The 21949-nt window shown below is 40.9% G+C and overlaps 1 protein-coding gene across 3 annotated transcripts in view; it reads left to right on the top strand.

Annotated features, from left to right (window-relative positions):
• The window catches only part of kank3 (KN motif and ankyrin repeat domains 3), a 71265-nt gene that overhangs the window by 32926 nt on the left and 16390 nt on the right, over window positions 1–21949 (top strand). For 2 of the 3 annotated variants that reach the window (XM_057841182.1, XM_057841181.1), the window contains exons 2-8: window positions 9475–9531; window positions 10060–10145; window positions 13921–15705; window positions 17284–17386; window positions 17570–17800; window positions 17909–17999; window positions 18353–18572. In XM_057841182.1, the coding sequence (XP_057697165.1) occupies window positions 10109–10145; window positions 13921–15705; window positions 17284–17386; window positions 17570–17800; window positions 17909–17999; window positions 18353–18572 (2467 nt within the window). In that variant the 5' untranslated portion in view covers window positions 9475–9531; window positions 10060–10108. The remainder of the gene's footprint in view (window positions 1–9474; window positions 9532–10059; window positions 10146–13920; window positions 15706–17283; window positions 17387–17569; window positions 17801–17908; window positions 18000–18352; window positions 18573–21949) is intronic. The other variant, XM_057841183.1, reaches the window with a different exon arrangement.

Raw genomic sequence — 21949 nt, 5'->3', positions numbered from 1 at the left:
TCATGCTGCTGAAACCCATTAAATCAGTCGCACCCAAGCGCCAGCAGAGGGCGACAAAACACAAAAAAAAACACAAGTAACAAGTGGACATTACACTGTGCTGTTATTTTAATCTGTTTGAGCGGGGCATGTGCGTTAAATGCGTCAAATATTTTAACGTGATGAATTAAAAAAGTTAATTACTGCCCGTTAACGCGATAATTTTGGCAGCCCTAGTTCAAACATGTGCCACTAATACAGGTAACAAGTGGAGAGGACAGGGGAACTTCTTAAAAAAGTTAAAGCTCTGAGAGAGCCAGCAAACTTGCTTGTTTGTAGGTTACCACATACTTATTTTCCACCATGATTTGCAAATAAATTGTTTAAAAATCAGACAAAGTGATTTTCTGTATTTTTTCCCCCTCATTCTGTCTCTCAATGTTGAGGTATACATATAATGACAATTACAGGCCTCGCTCATCTTTTTAAGTGGAAGAACTTACACACATGGTGGCTGACTAAATACTTTTTTGCCCCACTGTGTGTGGCACATCTACCTTTGTGCACTTCTAAAAACATCACAACCATCGCACTGTCACCCCGATGTGTTTTATTTAATCGGTTTTAGACTGTCCCAGTTGTGAGCACCATCCCATCGTAGTGGCACTCAGCATGAAATGCGAGTTATCTGATTACAAAAATAATTGAAGGTTTTTCAGCAGATATTAGGTAGATGGTTGCCTCCCAAAATCTGCAAATATTTGAACGTTATAGATGTCATTCTTCAAATATGCGGCGGTTCACTTTTCACGTATCTTTTAAATCCAACCTGTTAGCTGATCTTTGCATGTGAAACACCCTTAAAATAATAGTTCTTGTGTCAAACTGCACAGCTGGTTCCCAAACACTCTCACTGAACACTGCTCAACTTGATTAGATTGACTGTGCGACATTATGAACCTGCACCCAGTTGTGAGAGAAGGAACAGGCCTTCTGGTATGAAGGGAAACAACGAGCCTTCACAAAACACTGTGTGAGTGTCCCACCAAAGAGGCATAAAGCTTCCTTGTCGAGCCACAATGTGCTCGATTGTGCTCACTGGACAATCTGGAAGGAAAAGGGACAGCTTGAGTACGATGTTTCAAGTCAACCTGACTGTTGAAACACACAAGAAAATATCATGTATGCAGAAAAGAAGTAACTCCTTGTCGTTGTTAAATGTGCACTGGAAATGGATAGCGGTGAGCGTTTTTACTGTTGAGTTAACATACTGTACGTGATGAAGAGCTTCGTGTGACCTTTTTGTGGTGTGTGTGTGTAGGCCATGCTGCCTCTATTTGTTCAGTGCTGACTCTTTTGCTTGTCTTCTCAGCAGTGTTTTCCTGCTGCCTTCAGGAAGCAGCTTTCAGGACAGCTTGATGGGCTTCCTGTCTACTCTTCCTCCTCCCAAACACTCCACCACTTCCACCCTCATTCCTACTGGGAGACAATGGCAGGTCTCATGCAGGGGCATAAAAGGATGGGTGGGTGTACATGAGTGGGATATTTTTTAGGGAAAAGTGGTCTTCCCTTCAGGAAACGACACATTTCTGTCAAAGAACCTTCTGCTGTCGTGAATTTGCACATGAATTAAGTGCTGCTCCAATGAATTTTAGATCCTGACCTCTATAAGCCATTACAATTAGGATAGCATGTGTTCAGATTTAAAACAGCAGAGAATGACTAGGAATTAATAATTTTCAAGATGAACATAAATAAAAACAATAACAATATTTTGGGGTCTGTAGTAATTATTATCAAATCATAAAACTGAAAATGTGTAAAGGACTGCCCCTATTTCATTTGTGTCAAATACGTTCTCTTGGACAGAGTAGTAACATGTGGTGAGCAGTGAAAATCCCACGTCCTCATGGAGATGGAATCGTGCAAAAAAAAGAGCGCACTGGGCAGTCCAAATTTTCACAGAAGCTTTGGGTCTCAGGATCATGTTTTGCAAGAATGACCTCATTTCCGTACGCCACTCCTTTTCATTCCCCGAAAACGACGTCACAGCGAAGAGAGATCCTGGTGAGGGGCATTCATAAAATATACATTCCAATGCCAAGCGGGTAAAATATGTGCAGCATGAGTAACAAATAGGAGGTGCTCTTTTTTGACCATATTATTAGGCATTTATTGTCCTACTTGCTGTAAGCTGGTGTTTTTTTTTTAGGCTTGATGGACAGAAATGGCAGTGTTGTGCATTGAACGCATCATATTTTCTCATGAACGTTGCTGTGATCGGGTTCATTCTAGCGGTTGTGAGCGGCCTTCATAACGTTGTTCATGGTCATGTACTGGTGTTGTGCAGTGATGCACAAACGGGACTACTGTTGTATATGTGATGTCAACTTTTTTTTTTCTTTCATGCACCGCAACTCGCACAGATCTCACTAGATATCATATAACAAAACTGTGGTTTTCCTTATCAGATCCCCCATAGTCTCGTCCCATTGGCTGTGTGAACCCAAGATGATCATGGGACATGTAGTCCGTATGTAACAGGTACACATAGGTCCGTAGCGGAGCGTGGAAACCTCCCTTCCGATTCCTTCATGTAGAGACACTGACGGCTGTGCCGTTGGCCCGAGCTTTATTGGTTAGTGTCCCTACCTGCCGAGTGGAAGCGTTGTGGCGCGCGGGTACGCGTCCCGGCCTGGTCAGAGGTGGAAGTGGAATGCGGGGCGGTGCTGACACACCGGTTACATTGGTGCCGTGACCCGGATCGGCAGCGAAGATTTCGGGGGGTGAGTGCAACAGGTACACGTAGGTCCGTAGCGGAGAGTGGAAACCTCCCTGCCGATTCCTTCATGTAGGGACGCTGACGGCTGTGCCGTTGGCTCGAGCTTTATTGTTTAGTGTCCCTACCCGCCAAGTGGAAGTGTTGTGGCGAGCGGGTTCGCGTCCCGGCCTGGTCAGAGGTGGGAGCGGAACGCGGGGCGGCGCTGACACACCGGTTACATTGGTGCCGTGACCAGGATCGGCAGCGAAGGTTTCGGGGGTGAGTGAAACAGGTATACATAGGTCCGTAGCGGAGCGTGGAAACCTCCCTGCCGATTCCTTCATGTAGGGACGCTGACGGCTGTGCCGTTGGCTTGAGCTTTATTGGCGCAGTGGTTAGCGTCCTTACCTGCCAAGTGGAAGCGTTTTGGCGTGTGGGTTTGCGTCCCGGCCTGGTCAGAGGTGGGAGTGGAACGCGGGGTGGCGCTGACACACCGGTTACACGCATACTACATTTAGGAGTTCAGAATTGGAGCCTTTCCGACAAAACTTCAGATAAAGCGATAGGCTTAAAACAGTATAAAAAACAAACCTTAACAGCGGGAAATTATCGAACCTGGCAACTCAAGCTGGCTGAGGCTGTCACGGTTGTGTTGTTTTAGCAAATATGGCAGCTTTTGCTTGCTTTTATGGCGGCGAATAACCATTCTTTACGTCCAGTTGGACTCTAAATATTATCCAAAGGTACTAAATAAACAAGTTACATCATAAACATACTTCTGCAACATGTATACTGGGAAGACCTAGTGAGAGAACAGTGAGAGAGAACTTTCCTTTGTGTGCGTCCATGACCAAACGTAAGTACGTATTCCTTTCTTTATAGAAAGTTTTTGGTGTTTATTTTGGAATCACTGCATACTGGCCGTTTGTAATGTTACACGCATGTAAAAAACTAAGGATGCAACAATACTTTGTTTTATATTGAACCGTTCGATACGCCCTCTTCGATTCAATATGCAAAAACATTCGATCCAAATGAAAAGCTCCCAAAATGTTTTTTCCAAACTTTTTTTTTCCTCAAATGACAGATCTGCTGTACAATGAGTGGCAAATTAAGAGCGCTGTACTTCAAACTCGTCCTGTTTATGAAAGTCGATTGTCATATGCTGGTGTTGGGCAGTAATGAGCAGACGTGACTTTTGTGGCGTTTGTTAACTTTTTTAATGCCCTGACAACACTCGCGTGCACACACTAAATATTATCAAATGCAACCAAATGTGCTACTTTAGATCTTATGCCATTGGCTGCCTGAGCCCAGAGTGATCGTGAGACACTTAGTCCATACACTACATTGGTGAATTAAAAACCTCAGTGAATGAATGAAGTTAAGCAGGCCAAATCACTCCATACCAGTGACTATAGATAATGCTGCAAATAATGTTAATTCAGTACGTGACACAGATGGACTCGGGACACAAATAGGATATTTTGCTCACGTGGTAAACCTAGCTGCTAACAGCGTTGTAACTGCAATCAACAGTGTGCACCGCCTCACTTTACAAACAATAAAGATTGTTCTCAGCACTTTTATTCAAAATATCTTCAGATCAGTAAGAAGTAAGCACATAAATATTATGCTCTAAAATGCATGTTTGTATGATGGAATTGTTATTTTTGCTTGTTCGCAAAATAAAGAAAAAAAGAAAGAAAAAAAAACCTTGTATTTTTTGTTTCGGAGCATTAAATGTAATGAATCGAAAAACGTGTCCCTCGCATCGAAAATCGTACCGACATTACGTCATTTTTAGTCTGCATCGGCAACAAAATAAACCACACATTTCCAAAGATGGACGATGGACTCTTTCTCCGTGAACACTAACAGTTGGCCTTAAACTCAGCTGCGATCCAATCCATCTGCAACCTAGGTTTGTCTAACCATCGGCAATCAGGAGAAAGATAATGTACATAATAAAAGAATTGCACTCTCAGTTCCAAATTGCTATGTTGTGGACACCTTGTGACATCCATTTCATACGCAAAACCAGAGCTCTGTTGCGACATCCAAAGTAAAATTTGACTCGCCATTTATTCCTACATCCGACGACATGCTCAATATACGACGATTTAGGAAAGCACCGCAGTTTCTTTGTTTTCCTGCAAGACGGACGCACGGCAGATTTTCTTGTGAGAGAAATCAACATGGGTTCCAAGAATGTTAGTGCAGGTGGTGAAAAAAGGAAAAAGATTAGGCTTACCATTGAAATGAAGAAGGAAATGATAGAAAAATATGAGTGTGGTGGGAGCGTCCGATGACTGGCTCGACAATACGGCCGTAGAATGTCTAGAATCTCGACAATCCTCCTCCGACCTCCGTTTACCAGTCTCTATAATTTAAGGTGACAATTACCATTGTGGATTAAATCTCCAATAAATTGCCAGCTTTATCAGGTTTTTAATCATTTATTTCAGAACTTGTGCAACACAAAATTCCTACTATTACTACTGTATGCAGCAGCTGAACTAAGTGAAAGTAAAAAGTCCCTCTCTCACTCTGTCAAGTCAGCCACGCGGTGCGTTCAGGTACACTACGCAAAACACATCCGCCACATTAGAACCCGATTCGTGACATTATTACAGGTATTATATATTATTATTCTGGTTTTTATTCATAATTTATTTGTTTTGCTCTGTGTACCGGTAATCGCTATTTGCAATCGTACCAGCAGCATTATTAAGGATTTAGTGTAGATTTTCGGGCTGTGGAACGAATTAATGGAATTATAATGTATTCTTATGGGAAAATCCTGCTCGACATACAACCATTTCGACTTACAAACAAGGTCCTGGAACAAATTAACTTTGTATGCAGAGGTTCACTGTACTGTCTTTACTTTGTTGGAATGTTGCACATATGTGAGCCCGTTTTTGTTTGTAAATTTGTATGAATGTGTTAATAAATAAAAAAAAAAAATTAAAAAAAAAAAACCTTTAAGTTCACGTGAGCTGTGATCTCAGAAAACTGCTTGGCACCACCTTAAAACTCATTTGAAATATGACTCCCTTTGTCATATTCCTGTTCACCAGTATTAGAAACGTAAATAAAGAATAGGACTGGAACGAGACAAATATTGATGCAATGAATAACACCATTGTGGTGTAATTTCTCTTTTATAACATGGAAATTACCTAACAAGGAAAAAATATTGCTCACAGATGATCAGATGGTATTTGCCACTTTCTCTAAATGGTGATCAATTAACTTTTTTCAAAAGAGTATGAGTGTTTTCATTTAGATAAAGTTCACATTTTTGGTGTGCTGGCTATATATTTAAAATACTGCAAGAAAGAAGTGGCTTCTGCTGACTTAATTTTGGCTGTTGAGCAAATGTGGTTTTCAATTGTGTCTGGGTTTCAAATACTCACAGCTCAGGGTGTCGAGAGAAGGAATGCAGCTTCAATATACACACTGTAATTTGCTGCTTCTCAAACCAGACAGGAGTGTATTGTATGTGTGAGTGTGTGTACTGTAACAACAGTCATATGTGTAAAAAGTCTGGGACAATAGGAAAAGAATGATGCCAAATACAGTTAATGTCACTCAAGGAAGTTGATGAGAATACAAAGGACATCTAAAAAAATGTGCACGCTTTGATGTTGGGAATTTGAAAAAGTCTGAAATGGTAAAGATTAATGTGCAATTAAATTAATTACCATTGCATTTTTACATGAAGGGTTTTATTGTAATTGACTGGGCTTTTTACATACCAGTGGTATGAAAAAGTATCTGAACCTTTTGGAATTTCTCACATTTCTGCATAAAATCACCATCAAATGTGATCTGATCTTTGTCAAAATCACACCGATGAAAAGACAGTGTCTGCTTTAACGAAAACCACCCAAACATTTATAGGTTTTCGTATTTTAATGAGGACAGTGTGCAAACAATGCCAGAGGGGGGGGGGGGGGTAAGTAAGTGAAACAACACATGCAATATTTTGTGGCCCCCCTTTTGGCAGCAATAACTTCAACCAGACGCTTCCTGTAGCTGCAGATCAATCTGGCACATCGATCAGGACTAATCTTGGCCCATTCTTCTCGACAAAACTGCTGTAGATCAGTCAGATTCCTGGGATGTCTGGCATGAATCGCTGTCTTCAGGTCATGCCACAGCATCCCAATGGGGTTCAAGTCTGGACTTTGACTTGGTCACTCCAGAACGTGTATGTTGTTCTATTGAAACCATTCTGAAGTTGATTTTCTTCTGTGTTTTGGATCATTGTCTTGTTGCAGCATCCATCCTCTTTTTAGCTTCAACTGTCTGACAGACGGCCTCAGGTTTTCCTTCAAAACATCCTGATAAACCTTTGAATTCATTCTTCCATTAATGATTGCAAGTTGTCCATGCCCTGAGGCAGCAAAACAGCCCCAAATCATGATGGATGGGGTGTTGATGTTTGTGAGCTGTTCAATTTTTCCTCCACACATGACGTTGTGTGTTACTCTCAAACAAGTCAATTTTGGTCTCATCAATCTGCGAAATATTTTGTCAAAACTTCTGTGGAGTGTCCAAGTGCCTTTTGCGAACATTAAACGAGTAACAATGTTTTTTTAGACAGCAGTGGCTTCCTCCATGGAGTCCTCCCATGAACACCATTCTTGGCCATAGTTTTACATATAGTTGATGTGTGCGCAGAGATATTGGACTTTGCCAGTGATTTCAGTGAAGTCTTTAGCAGACACTATGGTTCTTTTCTACCTCTCTGAGTATTCTGCGCTGAACTCTTGGCGTCATCTTTGGTGGACGGCCACTCCTTGGGAGAGAAGCAACAGTGCCAAACTCTCTCCATTTGTAGACAATTTCTCTGACTGTCGATTGATGAACATCCAGACTTTTAGAGATAGTTTTGTATCCTTTCCCAGCTTTATATAAATCAACGATCCTTGATCGCAGGTCTTCAGACAGCTCTTTTGACCGAGCCATGATGCACATCAGACAATGCTTCTCATCAAATCATTTCTTACCAGGTGTGTGTTTTATAGTGGGCTGGGCAGCATTAAACAACTCATCAGTGATTGGGCACACACCTGTCTTAAAATGTTTGGTAAAAATTGGTTTCAATTTCTGTTTAAGTCTCCTTAAGCAGAGGGTTCGCTTACTTATTTTTCCCCCTTCTGTCATTGTTTGCATGCTATCCTCATAAATATATGAGAGCCTATAAATGTTTGGGTGGTTTTAGTGAAGGAAGACACTGTGTTTTCATCTGTGGGATTATGACAAAGATCAGATCACATTTGATGGTGATTTTATGCAGAAGTGTGAGAAATCCCAAAAGGTTCAGATACTTTTTCATACCAATGTACAGTGGATACAAATGTCTACATAACCGGTTCAAATTCCGAATTCGTAATGTTAGGCTAAAATGATATAATTTCTGCCTTTAAGGTGACCTGTATAACATGTACAACTCAAAAGAAAGTCATTGGTACTGTAATTTCTGGACTATAAAATGCACTTTTTCCATAGTTTTGCTGACCTGTGACTTATGCTCAGGTGCAATTTATATGTTTTTAGGGCAGTGGCTAATCTTAATGTTTGCATTACCCCGAAGTTGATTTGCAAACTAAAGAATTTCCATCCATATTCCAATTTGTTTGAGGTTGTTCAACGGTTTATTTTCATTACATCTCTGCTTTGATGGACTAAATAAGTAATCTTAACCAATTTATGCCCGCAATAATCCAACAAATCACCTTAACCTGACCTAATTTGACACAGCATTACTGGTGAAAGAATAAATTGAAGGATAAATTAATCAAGTTTGTGATTTAAAAGCTTTGGCATATATGTAATTTGGTTTATTTGTGGGAAAACAAAAAACATAGCAAAAGTATTAGTTTAAAGGTAGAAAAAAAGTGTAATTAATTGCTTCTGTCTGGTGGGACCAGAAAACACTCCCTGCATGCTTCACCCTTGAAACCTGTGTGTGTTTACATACGTTTTGTTCATTGTGCTCTGAACTAAGAGGAGAAACAGACCAACACACTGAGTAGAAACAGTCAGTAGCTGATAAGAGTATACTGTGCAGAGACTGCCAGAATTTATGTATTCTCGTTTCCCCTGTCCACTGGGGATTGTTTATGAATTAATCCACTGTTTGGAATTGTCCATTATCCCCTTTCAAGTAGCTTGTCTGTTGTGGGCGTTGTGGTTTTTAAATTTTGACAATAAACTGAGTGAGTTGACAGGTGTGCGTGTGTGTCTTATCTTTAGTCAGTCAGATACAAGGGTGACTAGCGTGTTTCAACAGCATGTTGGAGGAATGTGCCTGAGGCTGATAGGAAACACATCGGTGTATGTGTGTGTCTCAGGCTAAATGAATGACTGCATGTGCACCCTTGGTCAAATGTTTGAGACACTTTACCATTCAGTCGGGTGAGACAGTGTCATAACACCTATGCCTTAAGGTTCAGTTTCATGTTTTTGTATGAGAAACTGCAAGTATTACTTAAATATGGAATTTTGTAAATTAAGTCAGGTGTTCTGTTTTTTTCCTTGTCCTCCAAGTGTATGCCCAACAATTATGCACTACAGTTCAGTTTAGCTAGCTATAGTATATTTTTTTCAATTTTGAATGTAAAAAAATTTAAACCAACTTATTCCAGAGTTTTGCTAGACACACATTGAAATGGTAATTTTCTGCTATCTAAACCTCTTCGCCTTCCTGTCTTTTGTAGGGAGAGGAAACTAAGCTGGAATCTTCCTGCATGAATCCTACATTTAGTCTTGGCACGGTAAGTACAAAACAATCAGTCATCACTCAGCATTAGACAGTTAACAGCAATGCACAACCTTGCCTATGCCAAGCATCTACTGTACACGGAATACAATTGTGTCCTACAGTAGAAATAACCCCCAAGAGTTTAGAAGATTGACATACTGTATTAGTTGATGTCATACTGTTGAAAGGTTCTTGGCTGATAGTTAAGTTAACAAAGTTTAATGTCAGGCAATCTCACAACTTAAGACGAAGCAGCTTTATGGAAATAGACTTTCTTTGGAATGTGCTTTACAATTTGGTCTCTTTAAAGTTTCGTTTTATACAAACGTGTGGCTAAAACATTCAACATTTGCTAAGCATGATTACGTAAAGACCTATAACACTGTAAATGGATTTTCAGAAAGAAGAGACTTTACCTTTGAGGCAGTATTTCACCCCCTTTATAAATCAAACTAAGAGGAGTGCTTTGAACATGACATCAGTTTTGCTTCCTTGTCACTGATGACAAATGCATGCATCATGTCTTTCTATGTTTTCTCAGCCAGGTGTTGTTTGAAGCAGTTTGTGCTGAAAGGTCCTGCACCTGAAAGATGACTCAGTCAATGCAAGTTAACCCAAAGCTGCCTGGTAAGTACATTTGCAGGTAATTCAAAAAAATAAAAATAAAATAAAGGTCAGGGTATAGTAATAGGTAATAGGTCAGAATATTTTGAATATATTACTACTCTGAAAATAAAGATAATGCTTTCTTGAGTCAAAACCAAGTAGCAATATAACATTCATAGTTGACACAATATTGTGACTCAAAGTCATCTAATTGGTCCTTAAATTTCAAACAGTTGTGTTCAAAGGTATACAGGAGGAACAACAAGTAAATGGAAGCCATTTTCATTTGAACAATTCATTAGTTGGATACAACCAAATGAGCTCAAAAGCAGACAAAATGTACTGTCTTCAGAGGATCCATTAATGGCCCGTTTTATTTCATTAAAAAATTCCAAATATAAATGAAATTATTGAGGACAATATTATTTGACCTGTTTAAAAATGATAAAACCCTTTGCTAAATTAGAATCAATTATAGTGAATTCTAAATATTTAAACTTTTAAGCCACATGAAATTCATTTACTTGACATTTGACCCAACAACTTGTCCTTTGACATAATTTAGGCACAGTCATTGTCCTATCCAATACTGCATTATATCACCTGAGCAACTCCATATTTCACATACAAGTAATATAAGAACCTAACAGATAAAAATCAAATCTACTCATCTTTTTCATCATTCATCATCACTTTGAAAAGTCCCCATTATTGAATTTATCAACAACTGACTTAGAGCTCTGTTGCGACATCCAAAGTAAAATTTGACTCACCGTTTATTCCTACATCCGACGACATGCTCGATATACGACGATTTAGGAAAGCGCCTCAGTTTCTTTGTTTTCCTGTAAGACGGACGCACGGCGGATTTTCTTATGAGAGAAATCAACATGGGTTCCAAGAATGTTAGTGCAGGTGGTGAAAAAAGGAAAAAGATGAGGCTTACCATTGAAATGAAGAAGGAAATGGTAGAAAAATATGAGCGTGGTGCGAGCGTCCGTTGACTGGCTCAACAATACGGCCGTAAAATGTCTAGGATCTTGACAGGCTAGATAAATAGCCTGAAATATCAACAAATCTTAGCTGCCTCTTACATTCCTAACCACAAAAAGGGACAAATTCTACAGCAGGATGATGCTCCATCACATACTTCAATCTCTACCTCAAAGTTCTTCAAGGCAAAGAAGATCAAGATCCTCCAGGACTGGCCAGCCCAGTCACTAGACAGAACATCATTGAGCATGTCTGGGGTAGGATGAAAGAGGAAGCATGGAAGACGAAACCCAAGAATGTTGATAAACTCTGGGAGGCATGCAAAACGTCTTTCTTTGATGTTTCTTATGACTTCATTAATAAATTTATGAATCATTGCCGGACTGCATGAATGCAGTTCTTCAAGCCCATGGAAGTCATACAAAATATTAAATTTGGATCTGACAACACCACTACTTCATTCGCTTATGTTATGTAACATTTTTTTGAATTTGTAGTACATTTTTTGCTCAGCTTTCACACTACTTTCTGTAGGCGCAGGGCCGGTGCTAGCTATTTTGGTGCCCTAGGCATAAATGCTTTGTGGTGCACCCCCCCCCCCCCCCCTCCATCCACCAATACAAGACAAAACATTCAGGGATTATACGGTGAAATATTGTTTTGAACCATGGTACAAACATTTTCTAAATTAATTATAGTATTATGCAGGCCCATATTGAAAACACAGATACATGAAAACTTTAATATTATACCTTTATAGACATAGACTGATAGGGCACTATATAATCATTCTGGACGTAATGTGGAAACAATGAATATGAAAGGGGAAATCTACATAGCTTTAAGATTGTTTTTTTTTTCTAATTAGTTTCACCAGTAGATGTCGCTCTTGGCCTCTGAACCTCTCGAAAATGACTACGGCTTCTTACTAATGAAAAATTTTCGGTATCAACATAGTCGTTGCATAAAACCACGACCGGTATGTCTCGTAACATTACATTTAATTTTCACTGTGCAATGAATTTGCAAGTCACATCATTTCCACCACAGTGTTTTGTAATGTTTTTTTTTTGGTTGTGCACACTATTAAACCGATCATAACCCGATTTCTCGAGTTACCAGATTATTCAAGTGGTCATGTAATGGTCATGCATGATCCGCTATCCTTTATCTGATAAACACCGCTATTTTACATCTCTGAGCATGTGTACAAATGGAAAAACGGATGTCGCTAAAGAGGCCTTAGGGACGCCAAACTGATTGGCTTTCAGCCTATGGGCCTACTCTGCAGTTAGCGAGCTTGTGTAATGCAATCGCCACACTCGCATTTGAAGAGGTTCAGTGGGACAACTTCAAGCAAGCATGGGTTTTTGGTAGACATGGAGGAAGGCCTATGCTGAGACCAAGAGTTTTACGTCATGTACTTGGAAAGAAATCGAACTGTTGACTTAACATGTAAACCAGGTTTTTCCTGATTATTACATCACTGAAGTGCACGTAAATGCGTCAAATCTCATTATTGTCATTACCTGGTTATTCCCAGTTATCAGATTATTGTAGTCATGTAAACGTAGCTGATAATAAATAAACAATTGTTTTAAAAAAAACCACCAACAACAACAACATTCTTACCTGCAAGTGATGCGCGGGCATCATCTCGCTCCTTTTTCCTCTTCCTTTTTTCCGCCCCCGACTCTTGTTGTCTTTTCGATGACATTTCCTTTCAAGAATAAACTTCTGCCAAATTTTCGACTGAAGCATAATGGAGCAAACCACTAGGGAATTGGGGGGGGCACCAAAGGTAGACTGACGAGAGGACCGTTGCCTGGCACGGCCAGACTGTTCTCCCTGTATTTTTCAAACACTGAGACACGAGTCATTGACAACAGTCTGTCTCGCGCTAGCCATGTTGAATAAACTCCGCTCTCCTCATATGTTTCCTTTTGCGCGCAAGTCCCTCGTGCTGCCCTCGTCGTTTTACTAACGTCACGTCTGCCCGTCGCTGATTGGTCAACTCCGCTGTCTGTTTGCTGTGGCTTGCTCCGCCCTGGAAATTGTATCCGCTGAATGGTGGCCAGACTCAATAGCTGGAACAGCGGTGAGTCTGGTGTACCAGGCAAAGAGGGCCGCACAGGAGATTCTTTTTGTGTGTAAATAATGAGCCTATGTTACTTATATTTGTATTACTTGCATTTATCAGTTATAAGTTTTATTTTAAATACTATATATTGTTGTTATTATTACAATTACTATTTTTTAGGATTTTTTACAAACTTGATTTTTTTTTTGGTGCCCCTTCAGGCAGAGTTGGTGCCCTACGCGCAGTGCGTGTTATGCGTATGCGGAGCGCCGTGTCTGTGTAGGCGACAAAACTTTAGGGAAACAAATATATTTTTGTACATCCAACATCATTTGGGAGGGTCTTAGCGTTCATATGAGCCATTTCTGAAACCAATTGAATAATTAAAAGTCAGGTTATAAGCAGTTGTTTCTACAAAATGGATAAGCGACAAGACTTTTGTCAGGGACTGTATGTCGTCAGGCTTTTATAGAAATGTTTGAATATTTTATTCAACTAGAGCCAACTTTTGGTATGTTCTGCGCTAGGGGTTGGCAATACAGCCTCACAATTATATCATGATATTTCAAGACTTTTGCATTGATCATACAATATTTATCACAATATGGGATAAAACATTTTTGTGGATCCCATTATGGTACACCAAGTGCCCTTTTTCGTATATACAGTATGAGCATTTAAGTGATTGCTATTTTGTTCAGTCATATCCTCTCTTTCTTACAGATTTAGCCTCTCCATTTATCTATTCCAGTCAAGAGGAAGTTGACCAGCCGGCATCTTACTCTGTCCAAACGCCATATGGTTTCCAGCTTGACCTGGACTTCCTCAAATATGTGGAAGAGATAGAAAGTGGGCATAACATCCGCAGGGCAGCTGTCACAACTCGCCGTTCTGGACGCGGACTCAAAACCTCTCAGAGATGTGTGGGTGGTCGCACAAGTGGTTGGACATCCACAGAGTCTCTTGCCTCTCCTGGTAGCGAGGATGGCAGAGTTCCTCCCCTGCCACCGCCAAGAAACCGCCTTGGCTCTGCACCCTGCGAAGTGCTTTCTCTATCCCCTGTGACTATCTTCAGTGCCCCCCCACAGTCTGCTGGGGGCAAAATCCCACCCCCTCCACCACAGCGCAACCCTAGAGTTGAGCGAACTCTTCTTGAAACAAGCCGGCGACTACAGCAGGAACAAAGCCAGCACAATGGTGGGCGATTCCAGCTTGCAGACCCCCCCAAGCAGCTGTCCAGCTCTGCATCGAGTCAGCCACTGCAGAGTAGCTGGACTAAACCGAGTCCTCAGACTTCTGGACTCAACACTCCTGCTACCGGCACTACAGTGACACCAGTTCCTCCCAGCCAACTGCAGACAGTTAGAGAGCAGATGGCTACAGCCTTGAAACAACTGAAGGAGATGGAGGAACGAGTAAAAGGTGTTCCGGCTCTCGAAAAAGAGGTAGCTGAGCTTCGTGCTGAAAAAGACATGCTGCTGTTAGCACTTCAGGAGAAGAAAGCAGCCATGGATGTGATCCCTATGCCACAGAAACAATCGGTAGAGTCCTCTACCCAGACCACAGAGACCTCCCAATCCAGCCCGAGCATCCAAAGTCGATTAAGTTCCCCTGCCTCACCAGGTTACAAAGGCCATGGAAAATCTGGAGAACTGAAAAAGCTTGCTGAGAAATTTGAGGGGAAGGAAGAACGTGGTGCTGAATTTGCATCGAAAGTTGTAATGAAGGTTCCGGGAAAGCAGTCTGTTGACAAGAAATCAGTGGCTGTGGGAGATGATCAGCCCGTGGACTCAATTGTTATCTATTACAACCACAGTGTGAAAGATGTTGGTGAGGGTACCGAGCTCCATGTTTGTGAGCAGGGTACAGGGACTGAAAAGCCTGTGCTCCACGAGGAAGGAACACAGGTTAAAGCAGAGACAGAGGAGGCTGGAGTTTGGGTAATGGAGTCACTGCTTGGGCTCACGTCTGAGGCACAGCGTGAAATGGACACCTTACAGGACACCGTTAAATTCCAGCAGGACTCCATTACAAGTCTAAAGAGTCAGTTGAGCGTGGCAGACAAAGATCTTGGAACTCTTCGAGCACAGATTGAGGAGATAGCTTTTAAAGTCACGTTTGAGAAGGGAATTCTTGCCAAACCAGATGCTAAGGATGCCCAGATCGAGACTACATCCTCTTTACTAAAGGATGCTGCTGTTTTGTGCTGTCCAGCTGTGATGGATGTATGTGTCGGCAACAGTTTTTCCACAGACCTGATCGAGGAAAGTACCCAAACTGATACTATTGCAACACAAAAAGAACCAGCATCTGTTGTAATGGCCACCATTGGTTGCCAGTACGATAATATGATTGAAAATAAACCTGAAGAGCAGAAAGTTACCGTGTTAAAGAAGAGACAGTTGACAATAAATGATTATAAGATCTTTCCAGAGGAGGCAGTCAGTATGTCAGAGGAGAAAGCTGAAGACCAAGAAGACATAACGACACCCAATGTTGTCAAGACAGGTACCTTAACAGCAGTGGAATCATTTGCTCTTTGATCTATAGTTAACTTTGTCTGGTGCGAATCAGTTGATGGATTTGAAAATGTGTTCTGTTTCCCAGATAGTTCTGTTTATTTTCACTCATTAAAAAAATCTTGTGATACATTTTGCGTCACAACAAACCACAAGAGATTGCTCTCGTCTCTTGTTGCTCATAAAAATGTAAACAGCGGTTTTGTATATCAAATGATTTTGACAATTCTACCAAAAACAGCATGAAGTAGACTTGCCTTCGTGTGACAACTTAAATGTTTACGCACACTCTACCAGACTGCAATACTTCAGTAAATAGCGAAGTGGGGATAAAATAAACCCCTTCAAAAATATAAAGACATGACCAAAATATTTACATAGAAAACCCCAAATATGCATAAACTTGCACTAAATGCACTGATATTTCACCACTCTACTTTTCTCCCTCTTAGCAGGAGTTGTACATAGTATGATAGAAAAGGCATAAAACACACACCAACAATTTGAGCAGAGGTGGGTAGAGTAGCCAAAAACTTTACTCAAGTACAAGTAAATGAACTCGAGTATAAGTACAAAAGTATCCAGCGAAAAGAATACTCAAGTAATGAGAAACATTTTGAGTAACTGCTTATTGTTGTTTGATTTTTTTCTTTGTTTGAAACAATTGTATTTTTTTTCTCTCAGCATAAACTTATCTATATGAACTGTTGTTATAATGATACTGTACAATAACCCATAACATAACCACATTAAGCCAACAAACAAAAAAAAAACCCATTTAAATTAAAGAGAGGAAAAAAAAAAACAGTAATGAGGCATTTTTTGTCCAAAGAGCATAAGTGCCCTGCCCTCTAGTGGAGAAAATAGTTCCTAGTTTGAATAGTGAGTACTGTAATTCGTTCATAGTTACTATTCTGAAATTAAAAGGATCATATCTCTGTTTTCCGTGGTCAGTCGGTGTCAAATAAAAACTAGGTGAGAGTTTTAAATCCACACTTTCGATTCATGTTGAGAGCAGCGCTCTATGTCAAATACTTCATTTGTTACGGTGATGAAAAACGCGTGATTGAACAGGCTTGCGTGATCATAGAACGGCAAGCTTGTGTCTGAATCGTGTAATGGAGTCATGTGATTATTGTTGCGACGTCTCATAGGTGAAATTAGTAGTGCTACTCTTGGCAATAGCATCGCTAGCAAAAAAAAAAAAATCTAATATGTAGAATAAAGAGGAAAACTGTAACAACTTTTGTGTAGCCCAAAGTAGCGGAGTAGGAGTAGCGTTTTTTTCTTCACAAATCTACTCAAGTAAAAGTAAAAAGTATGGCTTAGTAAAACTACTCTTAGAAGTACATCTTTCTCAAAAAGTTTCTCAAGTAAATGTAACGGCGTACATGTAAGGCGTTACTACCCACCTCTGAATTTGAGTATAACAGATTAAAGAGTGTTTGAGATCAATATACCCTGAAAGAACCAATGGTAAACGTACATCGTACATCATGTCATAAATGTTGTTGAAATACTTTATTATGTTAAGTTATTCTTTATTTTTCACCGCTAATGAAAACAGGTATGCTGAAATCCATTATGAAGAGGAAAGATGGCAACGGTGCAGGTGAAAATCGCACCACAGGCAAGAAGAGCCTGCAGTTTGTTGGCATTTTAAATGGAGGGTGCGTGTCCTAGCTTAGGAAATGCTTAACAAATTGCTTTAAAACAGTGCATGCTATTTGATAATATTACATAAAGAATGATTTCTTGATCAGTGTTTTTTATTACCGGTATTTGCAGCATTTCTTTAAAAACAAAGTCTAAAAGTGAGAATTTTGGGGGTTTATGGTATTCATATTCGTTAGGTATGAATCGACATCCAGTGATGAAGAAGAAGAAGATGAGGAGGAGGAGGAAGAGGGAAGCTCATCTGAAGAAAGTGCCGAGGGCGACTGCTTGGACAGCACAGAAGAGGATGAAGTGGATCTGGGGGAAGAGACGTCAGAGGAGGAGAGAAACGTCAACCTGGATGAAAGTGACACTGATGAGGAAATTTTGAGAGCATCAAATGGGTCATCTGATGGCATCAAAGAGAAGTATGTACAGTGTCCCAATGTTTTTTCTATCCGGATCTGGATCGCTCATAGTGTTTCAAAATTTAAATTGTTATCGGCAACACAACATGTTTTTAAAATTTGTTACAGGTTTGAACTGAGCTCCAAAATGCGCGAAGCTTGCCTAATTCTCAAGACTCACCTCAATGATGACATCCAAACACTGAAGAGTAAGGATGTGGTGCGTCCTGCATGCTTCTTAAACCATTTACAGTAATAATTAAAATTAAAAAAAAACTTATTTCTGTCATTACTGAAGTTGGATTGAAGCAGTGGCACAGTGCCCTAGTATTAATAATTTTGAATTATTTCATTAAAATAGAAATAATTGGATATTATCTGAGCAGATGGTGACATTGAGGGATTCTCTCAATTTCTGATAGGTTGTTTGGTTGTAAATTCACCCATGGATAATGAGCTGAGCAGATGGTAACATTGAATAATTCTCTTAGCACCCAGTGGGATGTTTGGTAGTAAAAAACCAACAACATTGCACGCTGTGAAATAACATGTTGAAGTTGTGTGCACTTTTAGCTTGCCAGCACTCACATGGTCCAGCTCGAGTGGTTCCGTGTTTCCAGCGCCAAAACGGCTCATCCTCCGCGGGTGTCCGACTATTTGATGGCGTTCTCTGAGGTGTCTGCGTTGCTGCTGAAGCACATAGTCAACATGACCGACGGCAACGGCAACACCGCTCTTCACTACAGTGTCTCACACTCCAACTTTGGAGTCGTGGATCTGCTGTTGGACACGGGTGAGTGGCCACAGGTCTTTTGCAGCAATCCTTTTTAGTTTAAAGTGCCTGTGACAGCATAAAACAATCTTAAATAGCATTATTATGTGAATTAGAATCATATTTTGAGACAATTCGACTATATACAACAATTTGGCAAAGCGCAGATGACAAGAACTTAGTCTTTTGTCACTATAGCGCTATAGCGTCCACAGCTGGAGGATGACGTCGGCAGGGTCACGATTTCATCTGATTTAGAATTCAGCACATTCAGGGGGAATTATTCAGAGTGAGGAAAATGCAACGAAGAGAGCAGCAAAATGTCATTGTTTCAATCTGTCTACTCCAATAATTTTACAGGATATTCTTTTTATCTAAGTATTTTTCGCCAATTGCTAAATAAATTGTATTGTGATGACAAATAACAGTCTTGTGCTAAATGGAATATAAAATATTAAAAATGCATTTATTCAGGACGACATAGCAAAGTTACTCCATAATGGTCAAAACTGTCGACGTCTTACACCACCCGAACGATATTCTATGCCACCGGAGTTTGTCCGGTTTTTGTCATTTCCCTGCTGTGGCTTCGGAAAGCATAAACAAATCAGGAGGTGCGACAGCTAGCCGACATGCTAACCTTAACCGAGCCGCATTTCAAAGTCTTTTTCTCGCCTTTCGAAGCGAAAAATCACACAAAACTACCCTGGATCATATCACACGGCGGTGGGGTTGTCGATTGTCTTCATCGATCAGCAACCCCCCCCCCCCCCACCGCAGTGAGTAAGTTACAGCTCGTTGCAGCAGAGCTTGTTTACGTTGGATGAGCGCGTAGCTGCCCGAGCCCAACCCGAGGATAGTGGTCATTTGCCGGGCACACGAAGAGGGCAGAGGGGCCTGGAAGTCTGGGCAATATGGAGAACTGCACGAGCATAAGCCTAGTAGAGTGCTCTCCCGGCGGGCACGCAAAGAGGACGGGGGGGGGGTTGTGCGACAAGCCACCTCTGTATTAAAACGTGTGCCATGATCCCAGTATTTCACATAATACAAAACACGATGTTTACTCACTACCTCGTAAGTCCAACGGTCCCACAGTTGTCAGACTTGTTTTGGCCAATCTCTGGGTGAACAGGAACTTTTTGAAACCCAAAAAGGCTCACATGCCTCTCCCTGGTGCAGCAACAAAACCCTGCAGCACATTTGGCTGGCGTGATCCTCAAAAGCAGCTGAATCTAAATCTGCATGCTATAAAGCAATGCTGTATTGTGAGATGCTGACCCGTTGTGACGGGTTTGCATTCCTCCTCAATCCGGGAAGTCGCTCATTTTCATGGCGTGGGATTAAAAAAATTTAATATATAAATTAATTGCTTCCACACACATCCAAGCGGTCCATTTCATTCAGGAGCATAAAATACTGCACGAAATATGAAATAAACATGATTTTTGCTGTCATAGGCACTTTAAAGGGTATGACAACACCTGCGGAAATGCTAATATTCCATCATTTATCCATCAACGCATGCCTTTTGAAATCATATCATGCCACTTCGTGTAATTACACACATCGCAACACCAAGAAAATGATAGAAATTAGGTCGATTGTCAAGCTAAAAGGACCCGCCCCCGAGATGCCGGAAATCTAGCATATTGTGTGCGTGACGTCACTTTCGGGAAACAGCCGGCTCAGTGCTTAGTACTGAATGGCGGCGACGATGGCGGACAATTTTGTTTCTATTTGCAGCGACGAATCCGACGTAACGAACATTCTTCTAATGGTGACGAGGAGAGTTATGAACCTTTCTTTGGTGTTTTGGGTTATCAATTTGAGCCCAAACGAAAGCCAATGCAGCCTAATGAAAGGATCATTGAGGGGAGCAATCACACTGATGAAACACCGGCGGCAACAGAATCACCGAATGGTTTGTTTTGCATTTCTTTTTGTGAAGCTGATACACCGTGACCGCTAAATAAAGTAATGTATAGAATAATTATCATTTCATATGCTATCATCGGTTTCGCTCTGCCAACCGACACAAATATGAATGGGATTAGAGCGGGGGTCCCCAACCTTTTTTGCACCACGGACCGGTGTGATTTGGGTCTTTTTTTCACGGACCGGTGTCCCTCTTTTATATTCAGTTGGACTCTCAATGTTATCCAATGGTGCTAAAAAACTATTTACATCACAAACATACATGTGCAACACGGAAATGGCGTAAATTAACGCTTAACGACACGGCGAAGTCGTTAAGTGAGAGGGCTACGTGCAGTTGTTGTGTGCGCCAAACATGGCAAACGTAAGTTAATATTCCTTTCTTTAAAGAAAGTTTTTAGTGTGTCCTTAGGAATCGCTGCATTCGCGGTCCTTTTTAACGTTACGCGCATGCCAACTTTGTCAGAACACCGGCAATGTGCGGCAGAAAAATACAGCAAATATAAAATAGCATTCTTTTTTAGCCCCGTCGTGTTAAGTGCAGGGAAAAAATACAACTCACCCGCTGAATCAGTGGGAGGGCTGAGTTTGTTTCGTTGAGACGAGATGGTCCCGAGATGGGAGAGTGAGAGAAGCTAGCATCACAAATACACGATGTTGTAAATTGTAGCACAGTTTTCAGCGCGCTCCTAGCGACGTCGGGATATTCCGAAATGACTTTAATCCAGAACTTCGGTAGAGTTGTTGTCTCAAATGTACGTTTAAGTCGCCGTGATTTGCGATCTCTACAAGCTGATATTCCTGTTCCACAGACATGCTCGAATCACTCGATTTATTCACATACGGGTCACGAATTCACTCCTTCGCAGTTCGTGGGTCTTTAGTGATTGGGAAGTAGCATAAATTTTGTTTTCTTTGAGGTTGTAGGCACATCTTCTGGCTCGTCAGGTTCCCGTTTCCCTGTAAAATTGCAAAATTAGCCCTCTTAGCACTGACGAACTTTACTCATTGTCTGCGTAGTCCAGCTCTTTTTCTCGCGTTCGGGAACTCATGGGTACTACATTGCGACAAATGGCTATTTGTAAACCACATAGCATGACAGGTTTGAACCATTTTAGCGATTTTTTGATAAAACACGAACGCAACTCTCTCGTCGATAAACAACGATGGCACCTGCCTCGACCTTTTGTTTCCTTGTTATGACGTCTCCGCCCCATTCGGCTGTTTCCGGAACACTTTCGGAAATGTTCGTCATTTTCGATCTATTTTCGATAATTGCTCATTAATGTGATTGATTTTTTTGTTAACTTTATCAATATTTGTTATCTTGGCACATAACGGTTCTATTGATGTCTCACACCCCCTTTGCGTTTTCATACCCTTTAAGCCACTTCAAAAACATGTGCATTTTGAATAAGGTAATTCACAGATTGTACCACAGGCAATACAGTCAGTATATGTGT

Source organism: Corythoichthys intestinalis, chromosome 7 (assembly GCF_030265065.1).
Source record: "Corythoichthys intestinalis isolate RoL2023-P3 chromosome 7, ASM3026506v1, whole genome shotgun sequence".
In the NCBI taxonomy this organism is placed as follows: domain Eukaryota; kingdom Metazoa; phylum Chordata; class Actinopteri; order Syngnathiformes; family Syngnathidae; genus Corythoichthys; species Corythoichthys intestinalis.
This window is presented reverse-complemented; position numbering and strand designations above follow the sequence as displayed.